We start from the raw sequence: 26,964 nt of genomic DNA, 5'->3' as shown, positions 1-26,964 counted from the left end.
AATAACGATTTTTCAGTACAGTTCAGAGCTATTTGGATTACGTTTTAAAACACGATTTTAAAACACAATTACCTTCTTTTTTAAACCCTGTACTTAATTTTTCAATTTTACACCTGATTTCCAAAATAAGTATAAAAAGATACTGCAGAAGGAGGAGCTTGTCTGTCTTTGTTATAATGCTCTCCAAAGCGCTCAGCCCAGGCAGCCAGTGCAAACCTCCTGCCTAATGTAGGTGGACAGTTACTTTATTCCTAAGTATTACTGAAGTGGTCCAACACTCATCTGAGAAGAAATTTTAAAATGGTTTAATAATAAAAGTAGGGAACATTGTATTACAAGAGATTCCTAAATATATTGCTTGACAGTGGCAAAATATTTGAAATAGACCCCAAAAAGCAACTTGACACAAAGAGATTATTAACAGATGAAACATTTTCCACGGAAAAAGAAAATCAAACAGAACAAAGTGTCAAAAAAAATAATGCTACCAATGCAGTAATTCTAAAAGATATTCAGATGTTCCTTTCAGTTCTTACAGCACGTCTGTCCAAGGATTGACTTTAATTGTTTCCAGGGGTGAATATTCTCCTTGCCTGAATTCTGAGCCAGCTCCATTCACACGTCTTATGACCAGAGAGGAAAGCTTGCTTGAGCTAATCCTGCTGAAACTAGGTGACTAACACCCCTTCAGTTAAAATAACAACAAAAAATCCAGTGAGGTATTTATATTTACATGCATCATACCACTGAAAATCTGACCCAGAGCAATGAAGTCACATTCAGCAGAAAACCAGTATATTTAATAGTTTGAAATTTCACCTGCAGTTTAGCATGCATAGGGTTTCTTTTCTGACCAACGCCAGACAACAGAGCTTATACAAGTTTCTATCTATTGATTATCTTGCATGAATCACCAGCGCAGTAGAGAGAGAGGCCGGTTTTGGAGCAGCAGCAGTTGAGATGCTAAACTGTGATGCCTCACCTGTGAGACAGTGAGAATAGCCATAGGAAATAGAAAAGAAAAATCATGTTTGTTCTACTATTTAGTCAAAGTGCAAAAAAATATCCAGTAGAGTCTGTAAAACTTAACACATCCACAGTGAACGTCACAGGATGACCTCTCCATCCTCCCCTCCTTGCAAGCAAAGAGCAACAGCGCTGGCCCAGCCGGTGCCTTTTCCTTTGCCGGCTCAGAGACTGTGTGTCGGAGCGTGTGCTGATGGAAAGGGCAAGAGCTGTTCCTCACCAGGGCTGGATGCAGCAAATTACCCAGCTCCTGCCTCCGGGTACCCAAGAGGTAAATACCTCTCATTCCCAATCAGCTCCTACAAACCTGACTTACAGGAAAGTCCTTGGGCAGCAGGTCCACTCTGTTCACAACAGGAGAACTTCAGGACAGCCTTGATTCTTCAGGGCTAGCTTATCCACCCAGGGCCATGTCAGGCTGATTTCTGCACAGCCCAGTGATACTGCTGCAGATGTGAGCAGGAATCAGGCTCAGCAATACAGCAATCCTTGCAACTCATCCCAAAAACTGCTACTGGAAAAATATTTTTGTTCTACTTGGAGAGAGACTCTAAAAATCATCCTGGGAAGTGCAACTGTATAAATAAGTACTAGATCTATTACATACTACTTCTTTCATCAGTTAATTTGTTGTATTAAAATACATGATTTTGCACAATGTTATTCTGAAACCTAAAAATCTATGCAGTCCAGAAGTAGCATGCATTATTTTATATAGAGATTGACAAATTTTCCCAATAAAAGAGAAGTTCTTTATCATTAATGTAAGGAATACAGGGAGTCCTATCAGAAACTATTGTAATGTATCCCCTATTGCTAGTATTGATGTTGAGATCAAATCACTTGTTTTTTCCATCAGGCCAAGTAACCTAACTGAAACCCTTCTGTACAAGGAAGACTTGCAAAATCCATACAGGGCTCCATTCCAACCAGTGAATTTTGTTAACCCGAGTGGAGATCCTTCCAATAAATTTACAAATACACATTTAAAAACAATTCAGCAAGCTTTATCAGTTATCATTTCAACTTGGCTGGATCCCTCCCATTCAACATTTGGCAGAACGTATATAATTTTCTTCATGGAGTATATTTATTACAAAGAGAAAAACTTTATATACAGAATTACTACATGAGAGACTAGAGTGGAAAATTATACATCTGGGAAGTGCTTTGTGATAGCCACTCAGATCCACATTCCAGTGGAGCTGCAGGACTTAAATAACTGATTAGCTCACCCTGGCTCTGAAAGTACATTTAGATTAATATTAGACAGTTTTTTTCAGGGTTCTCGAACTTGTGAAGTATTTGAAACGCACCAAGCCTCTGCCACCACTGATGCCATGGTGGAGGTATGGCTGATGTGTGCCTGGCCAGCAGTCTACCACCACGTCACATATCCCTGCTCTGCACGGAGCAAGGTGTTTTCATGACCAAAACACGCATGCCTGGCTGACCCCTCTGGTCTTCACCACCAGTTTTGTCAGGAGAGCCAGCAGCAATGACAGGGCTCGTCTGGGACAGTTTTGCAGAAATGTCTAACGTAGGTTTTTCAGTATTGATTACAAAGCATTACAACACCAAACACAATTTGCAGAGTAGGCTACTGTATGATTTTTAACTAACACAGCTGATATAAAACATACTCTACTAATTAAAATACAGCTACAAAATGCCAGCAAGGACTGATACTGAAAGACCTGTGAGGTACTGTTATTCAAGAAAATCTTAAGAATGGTGTCTAGGGCCAAAATGCAATCACAAAACACTCTCTTATGTATTCTTAGCAGTGGATTGGGTTTTGTCTCTTGATTTCTACCTCCTTTGCACATTTCTCCAAATTCAGAGCATAGAGCTGTTATTATGACGGACATACTAGAAAGGGTTGCACTGTACATACATCTGTGTTTAGCGATCTATTGAGCATCAAGTTGCATGTTTCACGCAAACATGGGGGATATAAAAGGTAAGACTCTCAATTTTCACCTTCATAGATATTTATATTAAAATTACTAAACGCTCCCCTGTTTGTCAACCAAAAGAACATCAAAAGAGCTGAGAATAAAATACTTAGCATATTGCATAGCAGGTACTAAACAACACCAGGCAGCACGCACTCGGAAATGTTGCTTAATGTCCTCACACTCAGTGTGCATGCTTCATTTTATGAAAATAAAAGTCGTCCAGTAGAACGAGGCCATTATCACAGAAGCTTTTGACTGGGTACAAAACAGCAAACCCCAAGTGGGATGAGCAACGTTTCTGTAAAGCTTGGGCACCATCTACCCTCTTGCGTCCACCTCCAGAACGTGTCAGTGACAGAAGCATGGACAGGGTGGCCTGCAGTGCTGGAGCAGAGAGTCGCATATACAGCCACATGATTTCCACCTAGGGAGCTGACAGTCAGCCTAGTTAGTATCAGCAAAAGTATTCATTAGGTTGCCCTTCTACCTTTGGTATTGCTTCTGAGTCCACACTGGATCGGGCAGACAGCAGCCTGTTCGACTCGTCGGGGGTATGTCTAGTCAAGTATTCTCCTTCTATACCTTTCACCTTGGCCCCAGGAGACAGGCTTTCCAAGGTTACATAGGATTCCTGAATTTCTTTGGGTTTCTGCACAAACCATTTTTTGCAACGCCTTTTCAGTGCTCCACAGCAGACCACTAGTGTCAGAGGAACAGCAATGACACAGGCCACGCTGATGACAACCATATTGATGAGCCTCTGGGTCCCTCCTGCACTGGCAACTTCCTCTGTGGAAAATATGATGCATTGCTCCTTCTTGGGGATCAGCCCTTTCGCGCAGACACACACGATGTATTTGGTCTTTGGCAGGAGCCCATAAACGGTGACCTTGGTCTTTCCTGGCTCCACATTGATCCGCCGCATGTCTCTCTCACCAAAGATGGCGTAAAGGACACTGAACACTGTTGTGTTCTTTGCCAGAGGTGCCTTCCAGACCACGGTGATACTCTGGTCGGTGTCTCCTATCACCCTGACAGACCTCACCATGCACTCCGGCTCCTCCTGACCCGTAGGTGGGCTCACCAGCAGGTTTCTGGGGCTGCTATCTTGTGCCATGTCTGGGAGGAGGCCCTCTCCAGTGCCCACTCCAGCCCCCAGGGTAGGCACAGTGGAGGTGGTGATAATGTACCTTGCCACGAGCTTGTCATTGTAGGCAGCTGCTTCCATCCCGCTCACCTTCCCCCTCCATGCACCTTTGGCATTAGAGTTGGGGTCATCCGTGCTTTCTGAGTCTGTGATGATGAGAGATATGAATGCCTCTGTTGCCCCCAGAAAATTCTTTGCTTTACAGATGTACTCTCCAGAGTCGACATAAGAGACTACAGGCAGGCCCAGAATAGACCAGCTCATCCCATCACTGGAAATCTCTTGGTGAACTGCAAGGAATGAAAAATGTAAAATAAATATGCAATAGCCAATAGAATTAATAAAATGTTTCATAAAATATTAATATTCAATCAGCCAAATGTCTGCTCAATACAGTAGAATCATCATTTCTTTTTGTCACCAAGAACATTACAAAATCAAAGTAAATCCAAGAAAAGGACATTAACACTAAAATTAGGTTATGTTGGGATTTACACTGCTTCAGACTGAATATATGTGAAGCATTTGATGCTATTTCCTTCAAATTGATGTACAGTTTGAAAACAAAACAGGAAAGGTTCTTCCATTAAAAAAATAAAAAAAGGTTAAAAGCTCTTATGTAGGTACCATACTTGGAGTAGGCAGTAACACGATCTATTTGAACATTAGATGCAGTCCTCTGAGTCACAGAAAATACAAACAGTGGAGATTTTCTTCTAAGAACCATATATGGACTAATCTAGAGTATATGGAGAAAAATAGCTGAAAAATAATATCCCTTTTACTGCTATATTAGTGCAAGTTTTTATATTGAGCCAAACACAGGGAAGTCTGATCACTTACCACTGAACGATATGTACACAGCTGAGTGTTGATTTTCTCATTTCGTTTACCAGGAGGCTAAAACTAGCTTTTTTTGCCTTTTTCTATTTGTGCAGAAAAAAAAGAGCTGGGATCATGCAAAAGGGTAAAATACCTTCTTCATTATTTCACCAGACTCCTTAGGATGAGCACGTACTATCTCTGCCCTTTCCCACTGAAAGGTAAACCAGGGAGATGTCTGAAAGGCAAAGGTAAGACAGAATGCAAACTTCTCCCAAGCCCTTGTGGGGGTCAGAATCCAGCCTTGGCAATCAGGACACATTCCAATGGCAGCAAAATACAATGGTAGCAGAAGTTACTTTTTCAGTTTAATTATTTACTGAATGGGTATATTAAAAAACATAAAGCTACTGGTCTTTCTACAGCACTTTCCCATACATACAGACTGTGGGGTGTTTCTCACTCCTTTCTATTCAGAAACCTCCATTTCAAACAGTCATATTACAGCATTGGCCCAGAAGCTGCCATTGCTGAGAAATAATGTATATTTTCAGCCAACTTTTTATTGAAAGGTGCTAAAGTCTGATTTAATGGGGCACAAAATACATCATTCTCAGTTGTAGCTCAAATTAAACCCAACATACGCTTTCAGGAAAACATTCTCTGTTTTATTTTTTGTTGTGGCTCTCTTTCAAGTGTAGGAGGGATGTTCGCAGCATGATGGGTAGACATTATCATTATGAGAAGCAGCTCTGCAACATCCTGCACATCATGCACAACAGAGCAATGACTTGTGCAGATCTCAAAAAGGATATTTATTACAAGTAGTTCTACTGCTGTGAAAGAAAAATACTCTCTCCCCTGTTTCTGCGCACCAAGGAGCCCTGTAATCCATTGAATATCAGATGCCATACTTAGCAATTTATCTAACGAGTTTAGACCCTCTGTGAAAGTCAGTGCCAGGCCTGGGATACAGTAGCATTCAGGGGAGGTTGGAGGGATGAAGTTCAGGTCCTGACCTAAAACCTCTAGGACAAAAAGCTAAGGACGATTGCCTTGAGTCCAGCAAAGGTTTTTTCCCTAAATTCCCCCCATATTAAAGGACCAACATTGCAATTTTAGGTCCAACCATTCTTGTGAATAGAAATCAAAACATGATCAGGTCACAAAAACAGTGGCTGTTTGAAGGCTTCCCCCACATGAATGGTGAGCACAGAAAAGGGACCTGGTCAGTGTTTCGCCCACAGAGCATTTTCCCAAGAGACTTTGTCAATCTATCAGAAATGAACCATTTCTTAGCAGCATTGTCACTGAAATATTGTATTCTTCAGCAGTTTAGTGGCTTTTTTTCTCCTTTAATACATAAGTAATGTTACATGTTTGCAACCTTTTCTTCCTTTGCCACATCAGATTTGAATCCCAGTTGAATTCACATCAGACATCTCTCTGGCAGAGATGTTTACTAACTGATTAGCAGTAGCTCACCATTAGTCTCAAAGACCCATAAAATAATTCAGTGGGAAGCCTTTTCAGTGACTGAATAACTAAATAACTAATTTAAAACAGCCTCTTGCTACAGCTGGACATATTCCATTGCTTCAGCTCCAAGAGATTTGCAGAAACCCCCTTGACTTGTCTCACCACCACAATTGTTATGAAACAAAGCAAAACCAACTTTTTACACATGATAGTATACATTTATCAGATTATATTTATATCAACATGTAAGTAGTTTTATAGTCCACAGAAAATCACAATGCAATAGTGAATTACATACACTACTATTGTGAATTAGAGTGAATCTTGATTTTGTACCACTTTCTTTTTCTGGGTCTTTTATCAGTGGGAAGGATCTATTGTCATAGAAGCTTCCATTTGCTGAACAGTCTGTAGAAAATAAAAGTGCAGGTGTCCCTCCTCATTCCATGCGTATGAGAAAAGCTTAAACCAAACCCACCTGTGCCGTTTAGTTGAGCACCATCAGCTCTTCTCCAGCTGAGCTCAGGAACGGGCACCCCTGTTGTCCCACATCTCAGTAGCACAGTGCTGCCCAGGATGGTCTTTACTTTGGCTACGGACGTATGTACAACAGGGCTTTGACACTTCCTTAGCTCAACTTGGCTGAAGGAGACTCCTGCAAGGCTCCGCGGGGTGAAGCATTTCAGCCTGGGCTCAATGAATGCTATGTTAGGAGTCTGGAAATTTAGGAAATGGACCATTTCATACAGACTGCAGTCACATACCCAAGGATTGTCTTGCAAGCCTGTCAAAATAAATCAGAACAGGAAGTCACTCCAAGAGCACCTTCTGTTTCTGCCACTTCTGTTTCTATTTTTCAGCAGGACAAACTGTGATAGGCTCCTAATCTGCCCAACAAGGACTTCCTGTGCATATGCAGGGATAGGCAGGGTGTGTGGGGGGGTATCCCAAAAGCCTGCCGCTGCTGTTGGCTGAGCTTGATGGATCCCATAGTTGCCAGTTAGTAGAAAGGAATAAATATGGCTTACTAAAGTATCTCAAAATCTGGAGCTGAAATCATGTTCTTTAAGTACAAAGCAGAATCTTCATATCATGAAAACATTGCTATTTAAGCACATAAAGAAGCAAACCAAGAAGTTATTATTATAAACGTATTTGGTTCCAGAATGGAAAAAAAAAGTAACCATGGGGGAGGGTTCAGTTGGTCTGGGGTGAGGATTTTTTTTGGTTTGAAGAGACTATGGAGTCTCTTTCTTAGACAGGCCAGGAAACTCTTCTCACTGGAGATTATTAAAATATTAGCCAGATTGTCGTGCCAGCTGTGAGGCCTGCAGTGGGTGTAGGTGATCCTACTTGACTGTAAGAGTTCTTTTCCAGCCTTGTTATTCTAAGTTATTTTCATTATTTTAATAATCAGTTGTTTTTCCTGAAATGCTAATTCACACTTGATAAGATGAAAGAACTGTTTTAAGGATGAAATTGAAGAATATACATGTTATGGTATATAAAAGTAAAAAAACAATAACTATATTAAGAATATACACATAGAAGGGGGTATATTGAAGAATACACTCCTGTTTTAGAATCCCAGAATATTCCTCTTTTTCTTTTTTCTGCTATCCCAGTGTGTGCCTATTGAACTCAAATTCTGAAAAAATGAGACATTATTAAAAATAGACTTTTAGAGATGGTACTGAAAAAGCAAATTTGGAACTAGAGTAATGCATCTCCACGAACAGAAATTGCTTCATTCTAACTAAATCTGTATCGTCCTACAGACAGATATTCACATTCACTTGTCCTGTGGACAGTTTATGGTCTCTAACGACTTGAACTAGCAGATTGGACACTAGGGATATTTATACCATCTAACCCCAGGCACGCATTTGAAGCCTAAGCCAGGAGCATGGCTTCCCAGGCCTCCTGCCTGCCACAGGAGTAAGCTTTGCTACCTCCAAGAGGGCTTCACCTCCTCTTTTCCACAGGCAGCCCAAGGACATGGCTTGGGGCTGGCAACTGCCTGAAAGTAGAGAATACTACTACTCCCTCGATTCCTGGCAGGAGGAAACAACAGCTGCCCACCTTACGGTGCCCACTCTTGCTGGCCCCAGTGCACTGCAGCAGTAGTCATGCAAGAAGTGGCTTTCTGGCAAGAACCAAGTTTTGACAAAAGTGCAGAGGGTGCGCCACAAGGCTCCGTGAGCATCAAGGGGCTGCCTGAATCTGCTAGAAACAGCAGAAGCACAGGGTTGATCAAAAGTCCCTGAGGCCTCAAATAAACTGTTTTAAAGATTCTGCTGATATATCTCTTCTGAGACCAATGCATACCACCTTCCCTGGGCTTGGAAGGGGATTGGAAAGTTGTGGGCCTTAGCAGGAGGGCACTTCTTGTAATTTAATATATTAAAGTTAAGGGGACTAAATAAAGAGTGGAAGTTCAGCTTGGCTTTGTTGTTTTATGGCAGTTTTTGCTAGCAGCTTACTTCTGACTTCATGCGCTAGATAACAATTTATTCCAGATTCCCCAGCCCCAGTTGATGCTGTGGCACCCCCAAAGCCCCAGGGAGCCCTTTGGTGCCCTGCAGAGTCAAGTGGGCTCACGTGGGCAATCCTCATGTGCAAAAGCTTGCAGCCTTGACACAGACTATCAGTCAGCAAGCTACCTCTGGAAGTACTTCTTCTTGAAGTAGTCTACAAGCAAAGGCTCTAAAGAGGAGTCACAATTATGCACTGTAGACAAAGGAAGAGACTGGGCTTACTCTTTATTATTCATGGATTTTTTTATGCCTCCATGAGAAACAGTAATGAGCAGAGTGAAACAGAAACGTGCAGCTGTGTTCTCCCATTCTGCTCCTGCAAGGGATGTCTTTCATATACCTGGTCCCACTGGGTGTCAGCAGGATAGGACCTAGGAGCTGGAGTGTCTATTCATTACCATATTAATCTTAGCATTATATTCATTTGCCTACATTAATTTTTTAGGATCCTGGCACAAGCAACCTGTGCACAGCTGGCTACATTAACACTCAGGTTGGCCACAAGCATCAAGGCATGATTTGTACTCGACAAAATACTCTCCTAATCTATATTGAATGGAATAACATTTTTACATGTAACTTGACTCTAAAAAATAAATAAAGAGTATGATCTAGGAAGTGTCTTGTCATGCCACAAATAAAATGGGCAATCCCAAACAGCCAACTTTGGCTTAAAGAACTTCATACTGCATCTGGCAAAGCAAGATGATGAAACACCTGCTCCTCTCCTGATGCTAATGAAACCTTAAACATCTGCTAAGGACACTAAAAGCTTTGTAGGTGGCAATTTGAATATTTTTAAAGTCTTGTGTCTCTTTCTACTGCAATCTGGTTTTAAAAACTTTACCCCCCTAAATTTATCCAGAGAACAAAGAGCAGCAGGTACTTCCCAGAGTGAGAGAAAACTTGCAATGTCTCTGGTGAGATTATCAGCAAGTGCCTGAACTCACATCTGTGGCTGTAGAAGCAGTACACACAGATGCACACACACCGCAGATCAAACACAGTCAGTGGAGGTAGATCAGCTCATAGCAAGTGAAGACAGCAGATGGCAATGACTCTGAACCATCATCAACCTGCTGTGGATTTGAACCAGTGCATGATGGCTAAAAGTCTGAGTAGTAATCCCCTGAACTAGTAAATGTGCTCAAAACCTCATCTGGGGATACTGCAACAGTCATCTCTAATATGCCCTCCGACACAAAAATGGACAATTGCCCTAAAGCCATCCTTCTGAGGACCCCAGAACTGTCTCCAAAAAGGAGATTCTTGTGACTTTATAGCTGCCCTTGAAGGCAGCACTATCTTGGTGGCTTTGGAGAGACTAGGGTTGAATTCGGTGTGAACAGATAAACAAGGCTCTGAAAAGAGACAGACTGGCCATCCTGAGCCAGATTTTATGCTCAGTGATGGTTTTATTCCTCTTTAATTTGGGCATAATAAATATCCATCTTTTTATTTAAAGCTGCTTAAAATTGATCGATTCCATAGTAACTATTATTAGAAAAAAGCACATGAATTATGTGGAGCTCTAATCATATTTGTGTTTCTGTCAAAAATGGCAGCGGCAATAAATAAAAAGGGCTTGAGCAAGAGTCACCAATTCCACGTTACAAAGATTCAAGCCAGTGATAAAGTTTATGGTGTAATAAACTGGGTGTGGGAACCCTGAGATGAGTTTGTTAACATGTAAATGAATTTGCACACTTTATAACAGGGTAGTAAATTGTACACAGCAGTGTACTCGCTGTGGTAACCATAGTGGATGAAAATGCTGCAATAAGATGCAGAGCTCCTGACAGTTGTGCCCCCTGCAAAATGACAGGCACTTCTCTTACCTAGGATGATTTTGGAGTTATCATTGGGGAAGTAAGGAACAGCCTGGAGGTTAGCCCAGGTGGCAATAAGAGCCTGAGGAAGAGTCATCAGTTTATTGCTAGACAGGTCCAGGTATGTGATATTCTTGACATAACGAGCAGCATCTGGAGGGATTGAGGTAAGTTCATTGTTGTGTAAATCCAGAAGCCTTAGCTGTGGCATGTCAGCCAGGGTTTCCCAGGGGAATGATATTAAGTGGTTCCCATCCAGCCTCAGCTCCAGCAAGCGACGAAGGCCCTTGAAAGTGATCCCACTGAGGCTGGCCAGGGAGTTATACGGCATCCAGAGGTACTCCAGGTCGTAGAGCGCGTGGAAAGCCTCTCCTGGCACCCTGCGGATGGCTGTCTTTTCTATCCGAAGTTTGGACGTATCTACAGGGATGTTCACGGGAGTGAGGGTCATCTCCGGATCATTACACAGCACCGTCCTGGTGGGGAAACACAAACACGGATGTGACTTTCTTGTGTTTTGAAAAGGTTTTGAAACATTTCTAATGCAAGATTTTGATCCACCTTTCTTTTTTTACAAGCTTTCTTGTCATTTCTTACTTGCTGCTGATCTCTACGTCATCACCATAAGTACATCAACATACAGTAATTCATATGTACCTTTTGACTGCAGAGACTGCAGTGTCGTGCCTCTCCTGGAGTGGTGTGAGTCTGAGTCTGGCCCATATAGTGTTTCTGCCTTTTTTTTTTCCTTCCAGTTTTTTTAGATTACTTATGATAGACAGCAGTGACAACATTTATGCACAACAGAGGATTCTAGTGCATGTTAAAACAAAAGGATCCATAAATTGAACAATAAAAGACATACCAAAAAAGCCTTACTGACACGTGGAATGGCAGGAAGTAATATAGATTAAATACAGCACAGGATCTTTGGTTTATGAAATGAGGATAAGAAAGTCAGCTAACAACTCACTGGAAATACATTACAGCAAGCTCTACTTCACTATGAAATAGTCTGGAAGGTGTGTACAAATGGTAGCAGTTACTGCACTGCAGGCATGTACAGTTATAAGAGTGAAAGTGCAGAAAATTAACTCTTTGGAAAATGTTATACTAAAAGCAAGGCAGATTTATGTGTCTTAAATTGTTCCTTCCCATTTGTAATCTCTAGAGGTCAAATCATTAAAACCCTATGCTGCATTTTCACAGCCTTCATACAAAAAATTGTCTTTGACTTTGCCAAGATGTGGGACTGTAGATAGCCATGAGGAATGAAGGGAGACAAAATAGGTCTCTCAGACTGCACTTTAATTTGTCTATCAGCGAGAAAGGCAAGTTCTTAACAAAATACAAAGCCACCTTGCAAAAGGTAACAAGTTAGATAGGCATGTCCCACTCCACATGCTAAACAAGATACCACAAGAAATGTAATGTGATCAGTCAAGTAACATTTTCTTATCACACTGCCTGGCAGAATATTACAAAGCTGCCAAAACCAGATTGGTTTTGGCTGAAAGCAATTATTCCTCTACTATCAACAAAAACAAATAACATCACTGAACTGCTCATGCAAGTTTCCCGGAGTTAAATCTTATTTGAGCCTACAGTTAAATTCTTAATTTATAATCAAAGCATAGTACATTACTCTCATCCAACACTTCTATTGCGGCATTAAATCCTGACACCCTCAGTTGAAAGTTAAGATTGTGAGGAAGAGAAAAATCTCCCAAATAAGAAGAATCCAGAAATCCTCTTTCAATAAAACTTTTTTTTTTTTTTTTGTGTGTGTGTGTGTGTGTAGGCATGACACAAAATGCTCGATAACAGAGACACTATGGCAGTAAAACAGCATGCTTCTCATAGTGTCCCCAGACTATGTCAGTGAACAGTAAACATTTAATCTATGGGATAATCTCCTCCTACTAGTGAGAAATATGAATCATAATGCAGGGAAAAAAGTGACATTATTCTCCTTAAGGGACTAATGAATATTTGCTTTATTATATATCTTACCAAAACATACTACAGCTCTTTCCAGTCACTAAGAGGAAATTCCCCTGGGAACTGTGACATTTATGGAGCAATAATTGGCTCTCCTGCTATTGCATTCCCTTTTAACAGTTGCAGACTACTTGTGTCTCTACCATGCTTCTTACTGGGGAAGTTTCTGGTATTAAATCTATAGCACCATAAAAGAGATAAGAAAGTAGATCTATTTCATGGGGATCCAAAAGATAGGGGACAGCCTTTCATTTCAGTACTGTGGTTGTGTCAAAAAAAAAATTTCTTCCAAAGGATTTTGCAAATACTGTATCTCTGTCACAAAATCTCCTCTACTGTGAACCATACCTTATAAAAATGTAGCCTGTATTTCATTAAGTCAGATCATTACTTTGTCATTATCCTTCATAAAGACTTTCTTATTACAGTCCTCCAGAGAAATGTCTGTACAATGTCATTGCATTCGAAAATAGATGTCTTTCTGGTCTTGTCTTCTTTTTTAACTGAAAGTTTCCAGTCTGAGAATTATCTTTTTATTATTGTTGTTGTTGTTGTTATTATTATCTATTTTTTGGTTCATTCTCATCTAGAGTCTATCGCTTTGCCTAAGATCTCGAACTGAAGGATTTTTTAAGTAAATGGAATTGCAGTTTTTGGTACGACAATACAAACCAAACCTAGTTACACTTTAGAAACAAACCAGCAGAGCAGAATAAAGTCTTTTAAAACTAGTATTTTCAGCATAAAGGTAAAAAAAGAAAACATTGTTTAAATTTTATTCCCTTTTTGCCATTGCACTGGCAGTAATTATGTCACTTCTGTTCTCAGAGTGGAGATGCCCAAACGTTTTCTCTGAAATCAGCTTACTGTGTTTTCAGAAGCTAATCCTCTGCAAATAAAGCTAGAGCGCAAAGCAACTGGAAAAATAATGGACACAAAATCTGGACGCAATATTTTCTCCTCCGAGCATCCTTACAGAGGAGAAGAAATAAAATCCCCGACACCCAGAGAAAGAGCGGCAACCCCCCTAGGGAGAGGATCGGCATACCTGGCTTTCGTCCTTTCGCTGAGGCTGTGGAAGGCGCAGCTGCACTGTGATGGGCACGAGCCGCCCGCCCGTGGCAGCCCTCCGAGCGTTAAGCAGCAGAGCAAACTCACCACGATCCACATGGCTACCTGTGCATGGGGAGGACACCTGGGCACTAGACAACGTGGAGGGTTTTGCCTATTGTTTTATCCATTGACTGGTCACATCTTGTTAACTCCCTTTTGTTATCAGCCACACTGTGATCTTCCAGCCCTCGCTGAGTCCATCAGATAAAAAAGGATAGGCAGGGATTAAGGATGGGGACTTGAGTTATTTTCATGAAGGTGCTTATTGCTTCCTGGAACCATACTGACAGCATTTCTTCCCTCAGGGAGCCCCATCAAAATACCCTCCTCGGGCAATCTGTGGCTCTTGTGCAAGAAAAAAGCAAGCATACTTTTTGCGGACCTGTATCACAGGCAAGATAACTGACTAGGAATTAGCAATAATTTATTTCCTCACAGGGAACTGGGAATACTTAAAAACAGTTTCTTGTGCTAATGGAACGTAAGCCTCCTATATAAGAATACTAAAAATATACAGTGATATTATTAAAAGACTTTATTTTCTTTTAAAAACTCCTAGTTTGATCTAGCAATTATTGAACTGTTGGCAACATGACTGATATTAATAAACAATGACTAATCCAGTAAATATGCATGTATTTCAGTTTATATCAGGGCTAGCACATGCCTGCAGGACTGAGCACTGTGCTCTGACTTGCTGGTACAGCAAAGCCCAGATGAGGGACTGTTTTTGGGAGCGCCACCTGATGCAGGGCTGTGGGACAGCTTCAGGGATGCTAAGAAAGGCTCAGCTCTGTCTTAAGGACAGCACATGACCAAGTGTCAAATTATGCACTTCCCTTGAAGACAGTTTTTTCCCATCTATTCGCAAAGGCAACCATGACTGCAAAGCTGATGGAGACCACTCGTCTTCGGCAGTCTTCATCTGACTCCAAAGAACACAATCCATGTGAGAAAAGTAGAGCCCAAATATGCACAGATATAAAGCTTAAGACAGGAGCAGAATTCTATTCATATTAGCAAGGACACCTCACGTTTCTAAAGACTATTGTTTTCTGTTGAGCGTGAAAGTATATAAATCACTTACACCACAAATGTGCAACACTCTCTTAAAAGTAAAAAAGCTTTGGAGAAACTAACATGATTACTTTCAACCTGATCAGATTGTTACTCCCTCACTTCTTGGCCATTACTGCATTATAGCTGTGGTAGAAAAATTGACCCGTGTGTCAGACACAAGTTAAAAGTTAACAGAAAAGAGGAGTAACTGAATGGAGCTGAACAGTCAGCAATAAATCACTAACCAGACACTACTCCTTCAGAGATGCTTTAGGAAAATATTTATTTTCCAGCTCTGTAGCTCTGGAAAGCCTCAGTGCCCAGTAGTGTTCAAGGGGAGAGTCCCAGATGCCTCACTCCAGCATAAAACACGAGCAATTCTACGAAAATTCTAGACCCTGTTAACTCAATAGAAACTCTGCCATCCACTTCACCCAAAGAAATGGGAGTGTAGGATCAAATATGGCTGACAGGCAGAAAGCACCTGGCATCCTGTTGGCCTTTTAGCACTCATCACTTCCCAGCTTCCCTTCCTTTATCTAAGGTCAGAGAAGAGGGGAAAGGAATTACAACCCACAAAGATTTCTCTAAAAATTAGGTTTTCTTGGATCTTAATTATAGTCATATTGATCAAAAAAAGTGCCCATCACAGTCTCTTCTGTCAGTGTTTGAAGACAACACACCTTTTCTGTTCACTTTTCGTAGATAACCATCTAAATTTGGATTTCCCTAGGAGAGAACTAAAGCTCTGCACCTTTTTAAAAGCCTGATTGTATCCACAGCTGCCATTCTGCAGAGATCATCATAGAATCATAGAATGGTTTGGGCTGGAAGGGACCTTAAAGATCATCTAGTCCCAGCCCCCCTACCATGGGCAGGGACACCTTCCACTAGACCAGGTTGCTCAAAGTCCCATCCAACGTGGCCTTGAACACTGCCAGGGAGGGGGAAGCCACAACTCTTTGGCAAACTTCTTCCAGCATCTCACCACCCTCACAGTAAAGAATCTCTTCCTTATATCTGATCTAAATCTACCCTCTTTCACTTCAAAACCGTTACCGCTCGTCCTATCCCTACATCCCCTGATAAAGAGTCCCCACCCAGCTTTCCTGTAGGTCCCCTTATAAGTACTGGAAGGCCACTATAAGGTCTCCCTACAGCCTTCTCTTCTCCAGGCTGAACAACCCCAACTCTCTCAGCCTGTCCTCATAAGGGAGGTGCTCCAGCCCCCTGATCATCTTTGTGGCTTCCTCTGGACCTGCTCGAGCAGGTCCGTGTCCTTCTCATGTTGGGGGCCCCAAAGCTGGACACAGCACTGCAGGGGGGGGTCTCATGAGAGCAGAGTAGAGGGGTAGAATCCCCTCCCTTGACCTGCTGGCCACACTTCTCTTGATGCAGCCCAGGATGTGACTGGTTCTCTGGGCTGCAAGCGCACATTGCTGGCTCATAATTAGTTTTCCATCCACTACTACCCCCAAGTCCTTCTCCACAGGGCTGCTCTCAATCCACTCATCGCCCAGCCTGTATTTGTGCTTGGGATTGCCCTGACCCATGTGCAGGACCTTGCACTTGGCCTTGTTGAACTTCATGAGGTTTGCAGGGGCCCACCTCTCCAGACTGTCCAGGTCCCTCTGGATGGCACATCCCTTCCCTCCAGTGTGTCGACCGCACCACACAGCTTGGTGTCATTGGTGAACTTGCTGAGGGTGCACTCGATCCCACTGTCTGCCAGCAAAGATGTTAAACAGCACCAGTCCCAATACTGACCCATAAGGAACGCCACTCATCACTGATCTCCACTTGGACATTGAGCATAGAAGAATCAAATCATGTGAACTGCCGTAAAGCCAAGGAAGAAATGTGAACAATATAGCCCAAAAGACATTTTGGAGGTTAGAAGAAAAGGTTTAAAAACCCAACCAAACAATAAAACCTGCCACAGACCATTCAACATGCAAAGCTTCCACCCGAGATTGCTATGAGACACAGACATGTTTTGAAGAGCTGCTGTGGATGTTACTCCTCAAAACTCTCTTCCATGCTTGTGCAGCAATCTCAGATCCCTAACAAAAGACTAGTCCAAGATAGCTGTCAAGATGGATAGGATGTTCCAAAATAAGCATAATATGGGCAACTTGAGTTGCCTATAGCTGAAGCTGGTCTCTTTTCCTGTTGGAAACAGAAGGAATTAAAGGAGCCCAGTTCCCCAGCTAAGCCGGATGCAGAAGGCTATGTGATGTAACTACCCTAATGTCTCCTCTGCTTCCCCACTGCCCCCTGCTCTCCTCACCAGGCTGAGGATCCACCTATGCAAGGAGGATCCCTATGAGATAAACTAGCTGAAGTAGCTCCAAGTTCCAGGGTTCACCTCCCACCTCTCCTTTCCAACACTCCTCCCTGTTGCAGACCTGTTGATTTTGCTTTTCCTTTCAAATTTGTAATCAGAAGTGCAGCAATAACATACTGATTCCTATGTACAAACTACCTGCAAGTTAGTATGTTACAGCAACAGTATAAGGCATTGTTCCTAACAAAGATTGCTTACCAGGATTTCTGTTGTATAGCTGTTTTCATGAAGAATTCATCCTGTGTTCTTCAGCAGAATGAAATTACTCTGGCAATTTTTCAGTAATTCTGGGTAATGAACTCTTAGAATTTCAAGGTAATCTAGAGTTGGTTTGGGGCTAACTATTAAACAGACATTTTATGGTGCCATAATTTCGCATAAGCCTGTTTCACAAGTAACTCCGATAATTAATTAAGGCTTGTAGAAATCACTTACACTGAAGGGATGGCCCAAAGGATTCTTTTTCCCCATGCTATTTTCACATTCTACATTTATTGTTGTTCAAAGAGAAATTCAAGTATCTCATTATTTATTTTTGAAGAGATGAGAACATGATGCAGTGCTGCTCATTAAATATCCACAGTTGTTCTCCCATCGACTTCCATTAGGTCCCATTTCTAGATTTAATGATTTCTCAGTTTCCTTTGTGATCACCAAGCTAAGACCAAGCTTATTGGGTTTTTTAGTGCACTCATTGGTCAGCTTGCCTTGCTGCCCAGACTCTGCCTTAGCTCAATACTCACAACATTGACTGAAACATCTCTCTCCCCACTGAAGTTAAATTCTACTTGAAAAAGCAATTCAACATAATTAACCTCTTGCCTCTATTTTTTTCAATGCATCTGATAAAGCAGTTTCCCTCCATTCGAGCTCTGGAATAATAAACTTGTAGAAAGTAGCCAGTAACTGTATGGTAAGATTTGCTTTTATGAACCTCAATTTTGCCTCACAAATGAAACATCTAAGTTACAGCTAAATGCCAGGAGCGGTAGATGTAAACTGAATTTATAAAAAACAGCAGCAATCAATAAAGCATGCCTTAGCAGCTGCTAATGCTATGCACTTTGTCAAGAAAACTGCTATTTAGTTAACATAACAGACTCCTGAAAAAGAAAGAGAAAGACCTGGTGGTAGGCTGAGAGATTAATAAAAGGAGATAAATAAAAGTGGTAACAATAACATGTTTCTCTCCTTGGAGTGTATCTGCAAGTGTCAGAGACATGTGGAAAAGGGAGGGAAAAGGACCAGTCAGCTAACAACCCAGTTCTGTTTTATCAGCACTTACATGTTTGAGGTTTTCCTCCGCATTGACTATATTGTTTTATAATCCTTCATTGGTACATCACCATCAAGTGATGCAAATGATGGGTTAAGCATCAAGGTATAGATACATCCCTGCTAGGCTTGATCTGAATGTCCAAGAGAGTGCAACTGGCCTCACTATGAGGAAACTCAACAAGAGGTTCATCAGGAGGTGAGAAAACCAGCTAAGGTAGGCTTTGGACATGAGGAGCTGGAGAAGGAGGAAAAGGAGGAGGAAGAAGGCCTTGGTGCACAGGAAACAGATATGTTCCCCTAGTGCACAGGCTTCATAGATGTAACAGAAAGGAGCATGCAGAAGAGAAGAGAGAGAATTAGTAAAACAAAGGAGATGAAACGAGATGCCTAAAAATGTAAGGGTAGATGCCTAAAAACATAAGGTAGATGCCAGTACTTGCCCTTCAGGGACTGCATGAGAAGAACTGCAAGCATGTGTGTGGACTGCAATAAGATGCTGCTTCTGGTTACATCCATGCTCTTTCCCTAATTTAGTGAGATGAAAGAGAGAAAACTGGAAGCAAAATCTGGCTACTGTGTTCAACAGACCACATATTCACTTTCACACAAAGTTCTTGTTTGTCCTGAAGTATTTGTTTGCAGTACAACAGTTTTCTAGATCTTCGCAGTATTTTTAAGGCTCTCAACTACTGAACGCACATTATGCTACTTAATTTAAAATGAACACTCACTAGTTAATTTCCTTGTAGGTGCAGGTGATATTTATATCAGACTTTTTAAAATCAGTATCACCTTTTGCAAGTGCCAGAGGTACCAGTGCAGAGTAAAACCAGTTTTTTTCATGACAGCCAATTCCATTCCATAATGAAACTAGTGGGAGTTATGCCCTTCACTTCCATGGGCACAATTCTGCACTCTAAATCATAAAAATAGTGGTCCTTGTTGCTTTCTTAGGAAGTAAACAGATTCTTCTGCATCAAGCTAAAAATATCAGCTGGAGAAAAAAAAACATACAAAGAAGCAGCCAGCACATGTCCTTCAGCAGAAGTGTAAGAATTTGTTTTGCATTCTCTGAGAATAGCCAGGTCCCCTGTTTATATTTTTGGTGTAAGTAAATGCAAAGCAAATGGGGTCAAAGTCTGCTGTCAGCAAAGTTCAGCACATGGCAATCTTTCCTATCCTTCCTAAGCGGGTATAATTCAGAGAAAATTTTTTGGTTTATTTTTAATACGATTAAGTTAATTACTTGACATTATAGTTTCCATTTTTTTCCCATATAGACTTGTGAACCCAAAAAATGTTTTATCAGCAGATTCTACTCACAAGCTCAAAAGCAAAACTTGAGTGACAAACTCAGCATGCTCCACTAAGTCACTCATTAGTAATATGGCCATTGGACAGAATTTATTTGTACTTCTTTTCCCCATATACTTAGAGAAATATGGCATAAAGCAAACAAAAAAGCGTATTTTATCACAAATTAAAGCCATACAATACCTTATTATCATGATTTTGTTTGAAAGGTTTGATTAGCAGGCAACACAGGCCAGACACTAAATCAATTTCATTAGGTAAATGCATCTCCAAGAAGCTTCTGGCAGGGCACATCTTGTAAAGTGGAAAATCCTTCCCACTGATGCAAGTCGAGAGCATGTTAATGCATTACGTCATTCTAAATTGGATCTTGCACTTAATGCTGATGAAGGCAGCTCCTCCAGACCTATAGGACTGAGTCATTAATAGACCTCTAGGCATGCTGAAGAAATAAAATAAATCCAAAGGGGTTTTGGCATGAAGCATTAAAAGTCTATCAGTGGTATTTCTTTTGTGCATACATTCACCTTGGTTGTTACAGCCAGTACAGAACAGCAGGAGTACAGACCTCTAACCCAAGGGGGAGACAAATGCATATACCTCCCTTATGAATGAAGCGTTTGACCCATTTCTGTCCAGGCAGCAGAAGCCACAAGGCCACGTTCACAAGGTCACATTGCAACCAGCAATGTTTAGTGAGGCAAAGTCTAGCAGAAGATGAAGGTGTACACCAATCCACCTGGTCTCTCCCTCTCCTCTCCCTTTGGGCTTGTGCACCTAGGCAGGTCTGGTCATGACTGATGCAGATTTAAAGTGCTGGGTGTCCATGATAATATTGTACCCAGGACCTCCAGATCCAACAGGAGAATGGATCCCTTCAGTAACCAGTAAGGCACATTTGGTCCAGGGTGGAGGAGGTCAAAATAACTCTTGCCTCACCTTAAGGGTGGAGTGGGCCAGCCACCACGGCCATGGCTCTTCTACTCTTCTTCTCCAAAGGCCCCACAGGGACAGGCAAATGTCACTGGGGTCAGATGTACAGGACCCCAGAGCAAAATTCTCTGGGAAAAACCCTCTGTAAACTCCTCTGCAGAAGGAAAACAACAGATGAACTAACTATCTCTTTCTTAAAAACCCTGTGCAAACCTGTCTTTGAGGCTATTAGTCTTGAGCACTAATGAGAGAATGAACTTGTGTTGTCCACTACATGGAAGCTGAAAGATGCTTCCACCCACAAACAACAAATACACAGAAAATATGTATAATTTCATGTCAGTAAATGCTTTAACTACCAAAAAACCACCCACCAAGGTAATGTCAAAAAAAAATCACACAGATGGGAAAAACACAACTGAGTTGCATGGAGTGAATCTTTTTGAGGATACTGATGTTTCTGACCAGCTTTTTTACACACACAAAAAGACCTTTAAAGCTCAAAAGTATCACTCATACATGCTACAGTCATCTATCAGCTTTCTGCTATACTAACTCACTTGACATTACAGCTGGTAGTAGGGTGAGGAAGAAAAGGAGGAAAAGAGAAGCATTGCAGCAAATTCTTGCTGCTGGAATATGTAGTTTACAGTTTACAAAGTGCTTACTATTTCACATTTATACTGAAACAATGCCCAAGAGCTCTAGTAAGGCACAGGCACTGTAAAAGTTTTTATCAAAGACCAACACCTGTATCCTTAATGGAGCACAGCAAAAGACATGACACAAAGATTAGGGAAAGAAATACATAAACAAATCAAGTTTATCATTGACTTGTACAAATATATACATATAAAAACATCTAGATTTAAAGCTTAAGTTACCATGAATAGAAAAATTAATACATATGCTCTGCTAGCCATAAGCTCTTCACTGATTTTTGATCAGAATAGTAGCTAAAGGGGAATTTTTACAAGTCTTATAAAGCAGAAAACTAAATACACAGTGAATAAGACTGAAGAAGTATGTATGTGTCTGTACACACATGCACACACCCATAGAGTTACGAAAACATACACCTAGAACAGCATAAATGTAATGTCCAGCAGCATCATTCTCAGAAAAAAATACTATTCTTCTCTGAGATGCCACAGATACATACCAGGCCACTGTAGTCCATTTTGATGACCGGACATATCATAATCATATCTGACATATGTATTTTAAATAGGTAAAACTTTTTTAGGTTTATATTCCTGGCCCCTCTTCTCTATTGTACCTTCATTCCCTAAAATCCAGTAAGGTTCCTACAGTTTAACAAAATCAGCCAACTTTGGGCTTAGCATCCTTAGCTGCATGACAGAGGGGGTCATGCAGTAATATTGCTGACTTCAACAACCCTTTCTGATTTGGACCTTAATAGTATTAGTCTAAGCCCTGCAGAGTCACCTCTGCTTAGGAAACAGTGCCTGTTTTGTTTTGCTTCCTCAGGCATGCAAGAAGAATTAAACTTCCAGCACTGTTTATCTGGCTCCTGAATGCAGATGGAGCATAATGTTTTACACAGCAACCCTCTGCCCTCTTTCCAGTCTGATAATCACCAGCTCTCCTATTCTGATTTACCTGCCTACAGCCTCAAGATTTTGCAGGCCGAGTATGTGCCCTTGAGGCTGTTCTAGTAAACCTCTTGGAAGCTGCAAGTCAAGTCTTACACACAGGCACAAAGAAAAATAGAAAAAAAAAGAAGAAAACAGAAGAAGGGGAAAAAAGGTAGGAAGAAAGGGAAAAGGAAAGCTTTTGCCCTGGTGTATTCTATTTTCTTAACATTATTTTTCTCAGAGCAGTAAGTTCCTCTCAATCCATTATCTTCAGTGATGCAATGTATGTGTATATATATATGCATGTGGTGGGGTCATAATAGGAGAATTATTTTGCTGGTGTAATTATTCTTATTTTTACTCTGATTATTCTTGGACTAAATGCCTCATTATATATATAGATTTTTTTCAAATATGATTATTTGTGAAATAAGAGAAGGGGAGTTTGGGGAGGTAATAGCAGAAAATCGGGGCATGCCTCAGGTAGTTTCTCAGCCCCACAACTGTCCCACTGACTCACGAAGGGCAAAAAGGAAAAGTGCCACACTTTGGTCCTTCTGATTTGCTTTACGGCCCATCCTTCATTTGTTCAACTCTTGAAGACACGTAACCGGCCTAATTTTGATGACCTATCCTTAACAAGGTAAGAGTAGGAAAGAAACCTAGGAAGATGAGGGAAGCCTATGATGATCAGGAGCTTCCTCCAAGTGCTGACTTCCCTGTCCTGTCTGCCTGCAGCCACAGTAATATTAAACCCATGCAGACCCATCTTCAGAGAAACTCAGCTTCCCTCAGAGGATCCTTGCTACGGCAAAAGCAGTCCTACAATCCCACTCAGACCAGAAGATACATGGGGAAGCCTGATGCTCCAAAGGCAATAGCAGGAGGTAGAATTTGTGCCTCAGCCTGCAAGAAATGTATAATGAGATGAAGTTTTGGTGAGGACTTTCATTTAGGAATTCTCACAGAAGCAAAGGGGTGTGCAAGATCCTCAGGCACTCCTGTCATCTGGGGAGATTTTAATAATCTATTATAACGGACATTAAGGTTTTTTACCAACATATTGGGAAAAAATACCAAACTTCTCTTGTTTTCTTGACAGTTTACTCCTCAGTGCCTGTATTTTAACCTGAATAATTCTAGCATTTCTACCTTATTAAGTAAATGCATCCATTAATATTTTAAAATTACCATTTATATTTGTTTCAATGTCTCATGTAAAGTGTTTGGCAGGTTACTTCATTTCACTCGAGGAACATAATTAAAACTATTTGTTTCCTGGGCATTCTCTCTTATTCCAACTTGGTAGATTACCTGTGAGATACCTATGAAACATACGATTCATATATTTTGCCTGTCTGAAAAGCAATTTCCTAATCAAGACTTGTACTTTATGGTGAGATTCTGCCCACTAAAGATTCTATTCAGGAACAGATAGGGTTCTTTTCTGCAAAAAGAAAAAAAATTACCAGGACTAAAGTAACTGAAAGCTGAATAAGAGAACCTGGAACTATCATTTTGGAATGGCACATTATGAAAACTCCTCTCCTCCTTCATTAGCTAGCTACAAAACAAACAATAATTCAGCAACGTTCTCACATTACAGATGACAATAAAAGCACAACTGAAGGCTTTGCCTTCATCATGATTAATTTCATTTTGTGAGATAACAATGTAGTTTTTACAAGTCTTGCTCGACTCTACTATAAAAGGCAAATCAGCTTGAAGAAATTGCATATTACACTGAGCTTAAAGGGTTGAATAACAAGCTAAAACAATTCAGCAATCTTTAAAAAATTGTAAAATTTATTTTACAAAAATGTGGGGGAAATCCCTGGTTAATTCACAGGTGTGGTTTTTAAATAATTCCATTGATTGTCCCTAACGTGCACTAAAATGCACTTGTATAACACAAGAGGCCTTGATACTTCTATTGTAAACAATGTATATTTGGTCAGGTTTCCATACAAGCCTTCAGGAGAAGAAAGAAGCCATCAGAAGAGAGGAGCAGACAATGACTGTAGTTAAACTCAAGCTTCAGAAGAAGTGGAAAGCCCCAAATTTTTTACATTCTGGTACAAATGATTGGACTTCTCCTTAATATAGCCATCTGAAAGGTAGGCATCAATCTGGAGTAGTCTCTGGGCTCTCTCAACAGTCAATGAAGAGGAAGAGGTGTCTTCAGAGCACAATTTGTCCTGCTGTAAGACAGGTGATGCTTGGGAGCTGCCCATTCCCTCTGGTAACAGTGGAGAAAGCCTAACTTAGACTAGATAATTAGCTGGTTGGTTTTTATATGGAAAAATTTAGATGTGATGAATCCCTCTCAATGTAAACACAGATCTTATACTGAAGACAAGGAAAGATATGCAGAATTCAGGCTTAAGTAAAGTTTGTGAGGGAAGTATCAGCAGGAATTTTGGGGAAATCCCTACAGAGAGACATTGGTAGAAGACTGCGAAGACAAGCAAAATACACAATATCACAGTGACGGGAAAAACAAGGTGCTTTTGTCATACATGGCCTAGAAGTTCATTTACATACACGGTAAATAGCATAGACTCATTGAGGAATGGTTCAGAGAGAGTCCTGTTGCTTCTTTACAAGAGCAATAGTAAACAGGAGAGCTGGTGTGCAAATCCTTTCTTAGTACAACTAAAGTCTATCTTGAAAGCAGAGTTTCTTTTGAGAACGGGGTACTGGTCTTTGAACTGTTATTCCTGGAAGAGTTATTATTCTACATGCTGTGGGAAGGCCTCAAGCCCACAGAGCAAACTAAACAGTGTTAGCTATATCCTATATTCTGTAGGAATGACTTCTCCAAAGTCCTGAAATATGCCGCTATTCAGCTGAGAAAGAGAGCATATTTCATTATATTGTGAATATGTATATGAACCTCAAATTAGTAGGCTAACTGAAAGCAAAAAATATTATTTATAAGTGTCTAAAATGCATTTTGAGAGACAGGTTAACAGATTAAGGCAACAATTATACGTATTTGATAATGATCACAATTGGTGTATCCAGCAGAAGCCTAGGATGCAATTAATGTTCTAGTAACTTTATTTTTCTAGCCTGGGTGGTCATGGGCAGCCACACAGTGTGGAGACCAGGCCATCGCACGGGTGTGAATGACTGTCTAGACCCAGGAAGCATTGCATACTTGTGTAGTTAAGCACAGGGTTAACGCGTAACATTTGGGGAGGAGATGAGGGAGGGACCTTCATCCTTTTTTGAAGAGATTTTCACACAGCACAGCTCTGGTTCTGGCTCTGAAGATGCCCCTCCTGCTTTCTTACTTTCCATGGAATTTACAGCTTCTTCACTTTGGCTCAGCATGGACGAGGATCTTTCCCTGGATGCTATCCCTGATCTTGGGTCTCTGCACTTGCAAGTGAGCACCTTCCTCTACCTTTCTCTGCACAGGCATCACCTCCCACCCCCAGCCCCCACCCTGTCCACAAACCCCACTTCAGAGCCCCTTGCATCCTCCCCACCAGACCTAGGGCTGCCACACTCACTCCCCAAAAGCATAGCCATGGGATCCTGCCTCCCCCAAGCCTCCTTGGCCATCCCCAGGCCTTCACCTCTTCTTCCTCCAAACAGTTCTGGAGGCAGCTACAGAGAAAACCAGATCAAGGAGCACATTAGGCTGCCAGACTGTTGAGGAGAACAGTTATTATGTGGCCGTAGACTTGTCCAAAGTGTTGACACCTGTCCACATGCTGCTTTGTCAGCTTGTCCCTTGCATCACCCCTCCCGTGGCCAGCGACAGGTGCCTATTTACAGTCTGTGGTGTATTCCCAATCACTGCTTAAAATCAAAACAAATTTACACAACTGCAACTAGAAGGTGTCCAGGCAATATGCTTTCTGGTTTCCTTTCCTCGATGAGAAGCATTTCCCATGGGGACCAAGATTACCACTCATTTCTGTGATATCAAACTGAAGTCCTGCGTGGCTCTATTCCCAGCCCACTTCTGCTGAAATGCTGCAGTTTGTCATTTAAAGGTGTTTTTCAATATAAAAAGTCAAAGATGATTTGGCTAAACCTGAATCAGAAGAAAGGATTAGGAAGGTAGAGGAATAATAATACATCAATTTAGCAAAGTTCTTGCTGTGAATATAAAAAAGTATGTCAGTAATCTGCATTGATTGCTTGGAGAAAATTCAGAGTGCATGAGCGCTCTGTTATCTTTATACTGCACCTTTTTTTGTTGTGCTTGTACCAATGCATATTTTACAAAGATTAATATGCTCCCACCAAATCCATACAGTCTTATGAAATCCATGGGGACATCTGGCAAGAACCTAATCAGATCTTTTTTCTGCATGTTCTTTGCAAACAGATTAGTAACCAGTGAAGAAGAGTAGAATGAAATGGATGTTTTATTGATGCAGAGAGGAGATCAGTGGGAATTCAAAATATGAAGTTGCAAGATAACATCAGGTTGAGTGAAAGACCTTTTCCCCTGAATTTGGAAACAGCAAGTAGCTATTGAAAGAGTGCATAAAGTAGAA

At 41.1% G+C, this 26,964-nt stretch overlaps 1 protein-coding gene across 2 annotated transcripts; it reads right to left on the bottom strand.

Annotated features, from left to right (window-relative positions):
* Nucleotides 1–283: 283 nt before the first annotated feature.
* On the bottom strand, nucleotides 284–20,943 carry LRIT1 (leucine rich repeat, Ig-like and transmembrane domains 1). 2 transcript variants are annotated; one of them, XM_074874473.1, is made up of 4 exons: nucleotides 20,853–20,943; nucleotides 10,811–11,277; nucleotides 6,914–7,219; nucleotides 284–4,424 (listed from the first exon to the last, which is right to left on the bottom strand). In XM_074874473.1, the coding sequence occupies exons 2-4, from the start codon at nucleotides 11,250–11,252 to the stop codon at nucleotides 3,442–3,444; spliced, it is 1,731 nt and encodes a 576-aa protein (XP_074730574.1). In that variant the 5' UTR covers nucleotides 11,253–11,277; nucleotides 20,853–20,943; the 3' UTR covers nucleotides 284–3,441. The 2 variants fall into 2 exon arrangements, with proteins under 2 accessions (XP_074730574.1, XP_074730573.1); XM_074874472.1 differs by lacking the exon at nucleotides 20,853–20,943 and adding an exon at nucleotides 13,851–13,996.
* Nucleotides 20,944–26,964: the final 6,021 nt, after the last annotated feature.

The sequence above is a fragment of the Strix uralensis genome, chromosome 7 (assembly GCF_047716275.1).
Source record: "Strix uralensis isolate ZFMK-TIS-50842 chromosome 7, bStrUra1, whole genome shotgun sequence".
NCBI lineage: Eukaryota > Metazoa > Chordata > Aves > Strigiformes > Strigidae > Strix > Strix uralensis.
This window is presented reverse-complemented; position numbering and strand designations above follow the sequence as displayed.

Coding starts and splice junctions, on each gene's coding strand:
- LRIT1 (XM_074874472.1), bottom strand. CDS start 13,972: ATGTGGATCGTGGTGAGTTTGCTCTGCTGCTTAACGCTCGGAGGGCTG. Junction 11,278..13,850: donor AGCGAAAGGACGAAAGCCAG/GTATGCCGATCC, acceptor TTTCCCCACCAG/GACGGTGCTGTGTAATGATC. Junction 7,220..10,810: donor TAACTCCAAAATCATCCTAG/GTAAGAGAAGTG, acceptor TTATTTTGACAG/GCTTGCAAGACAATCCTTGG.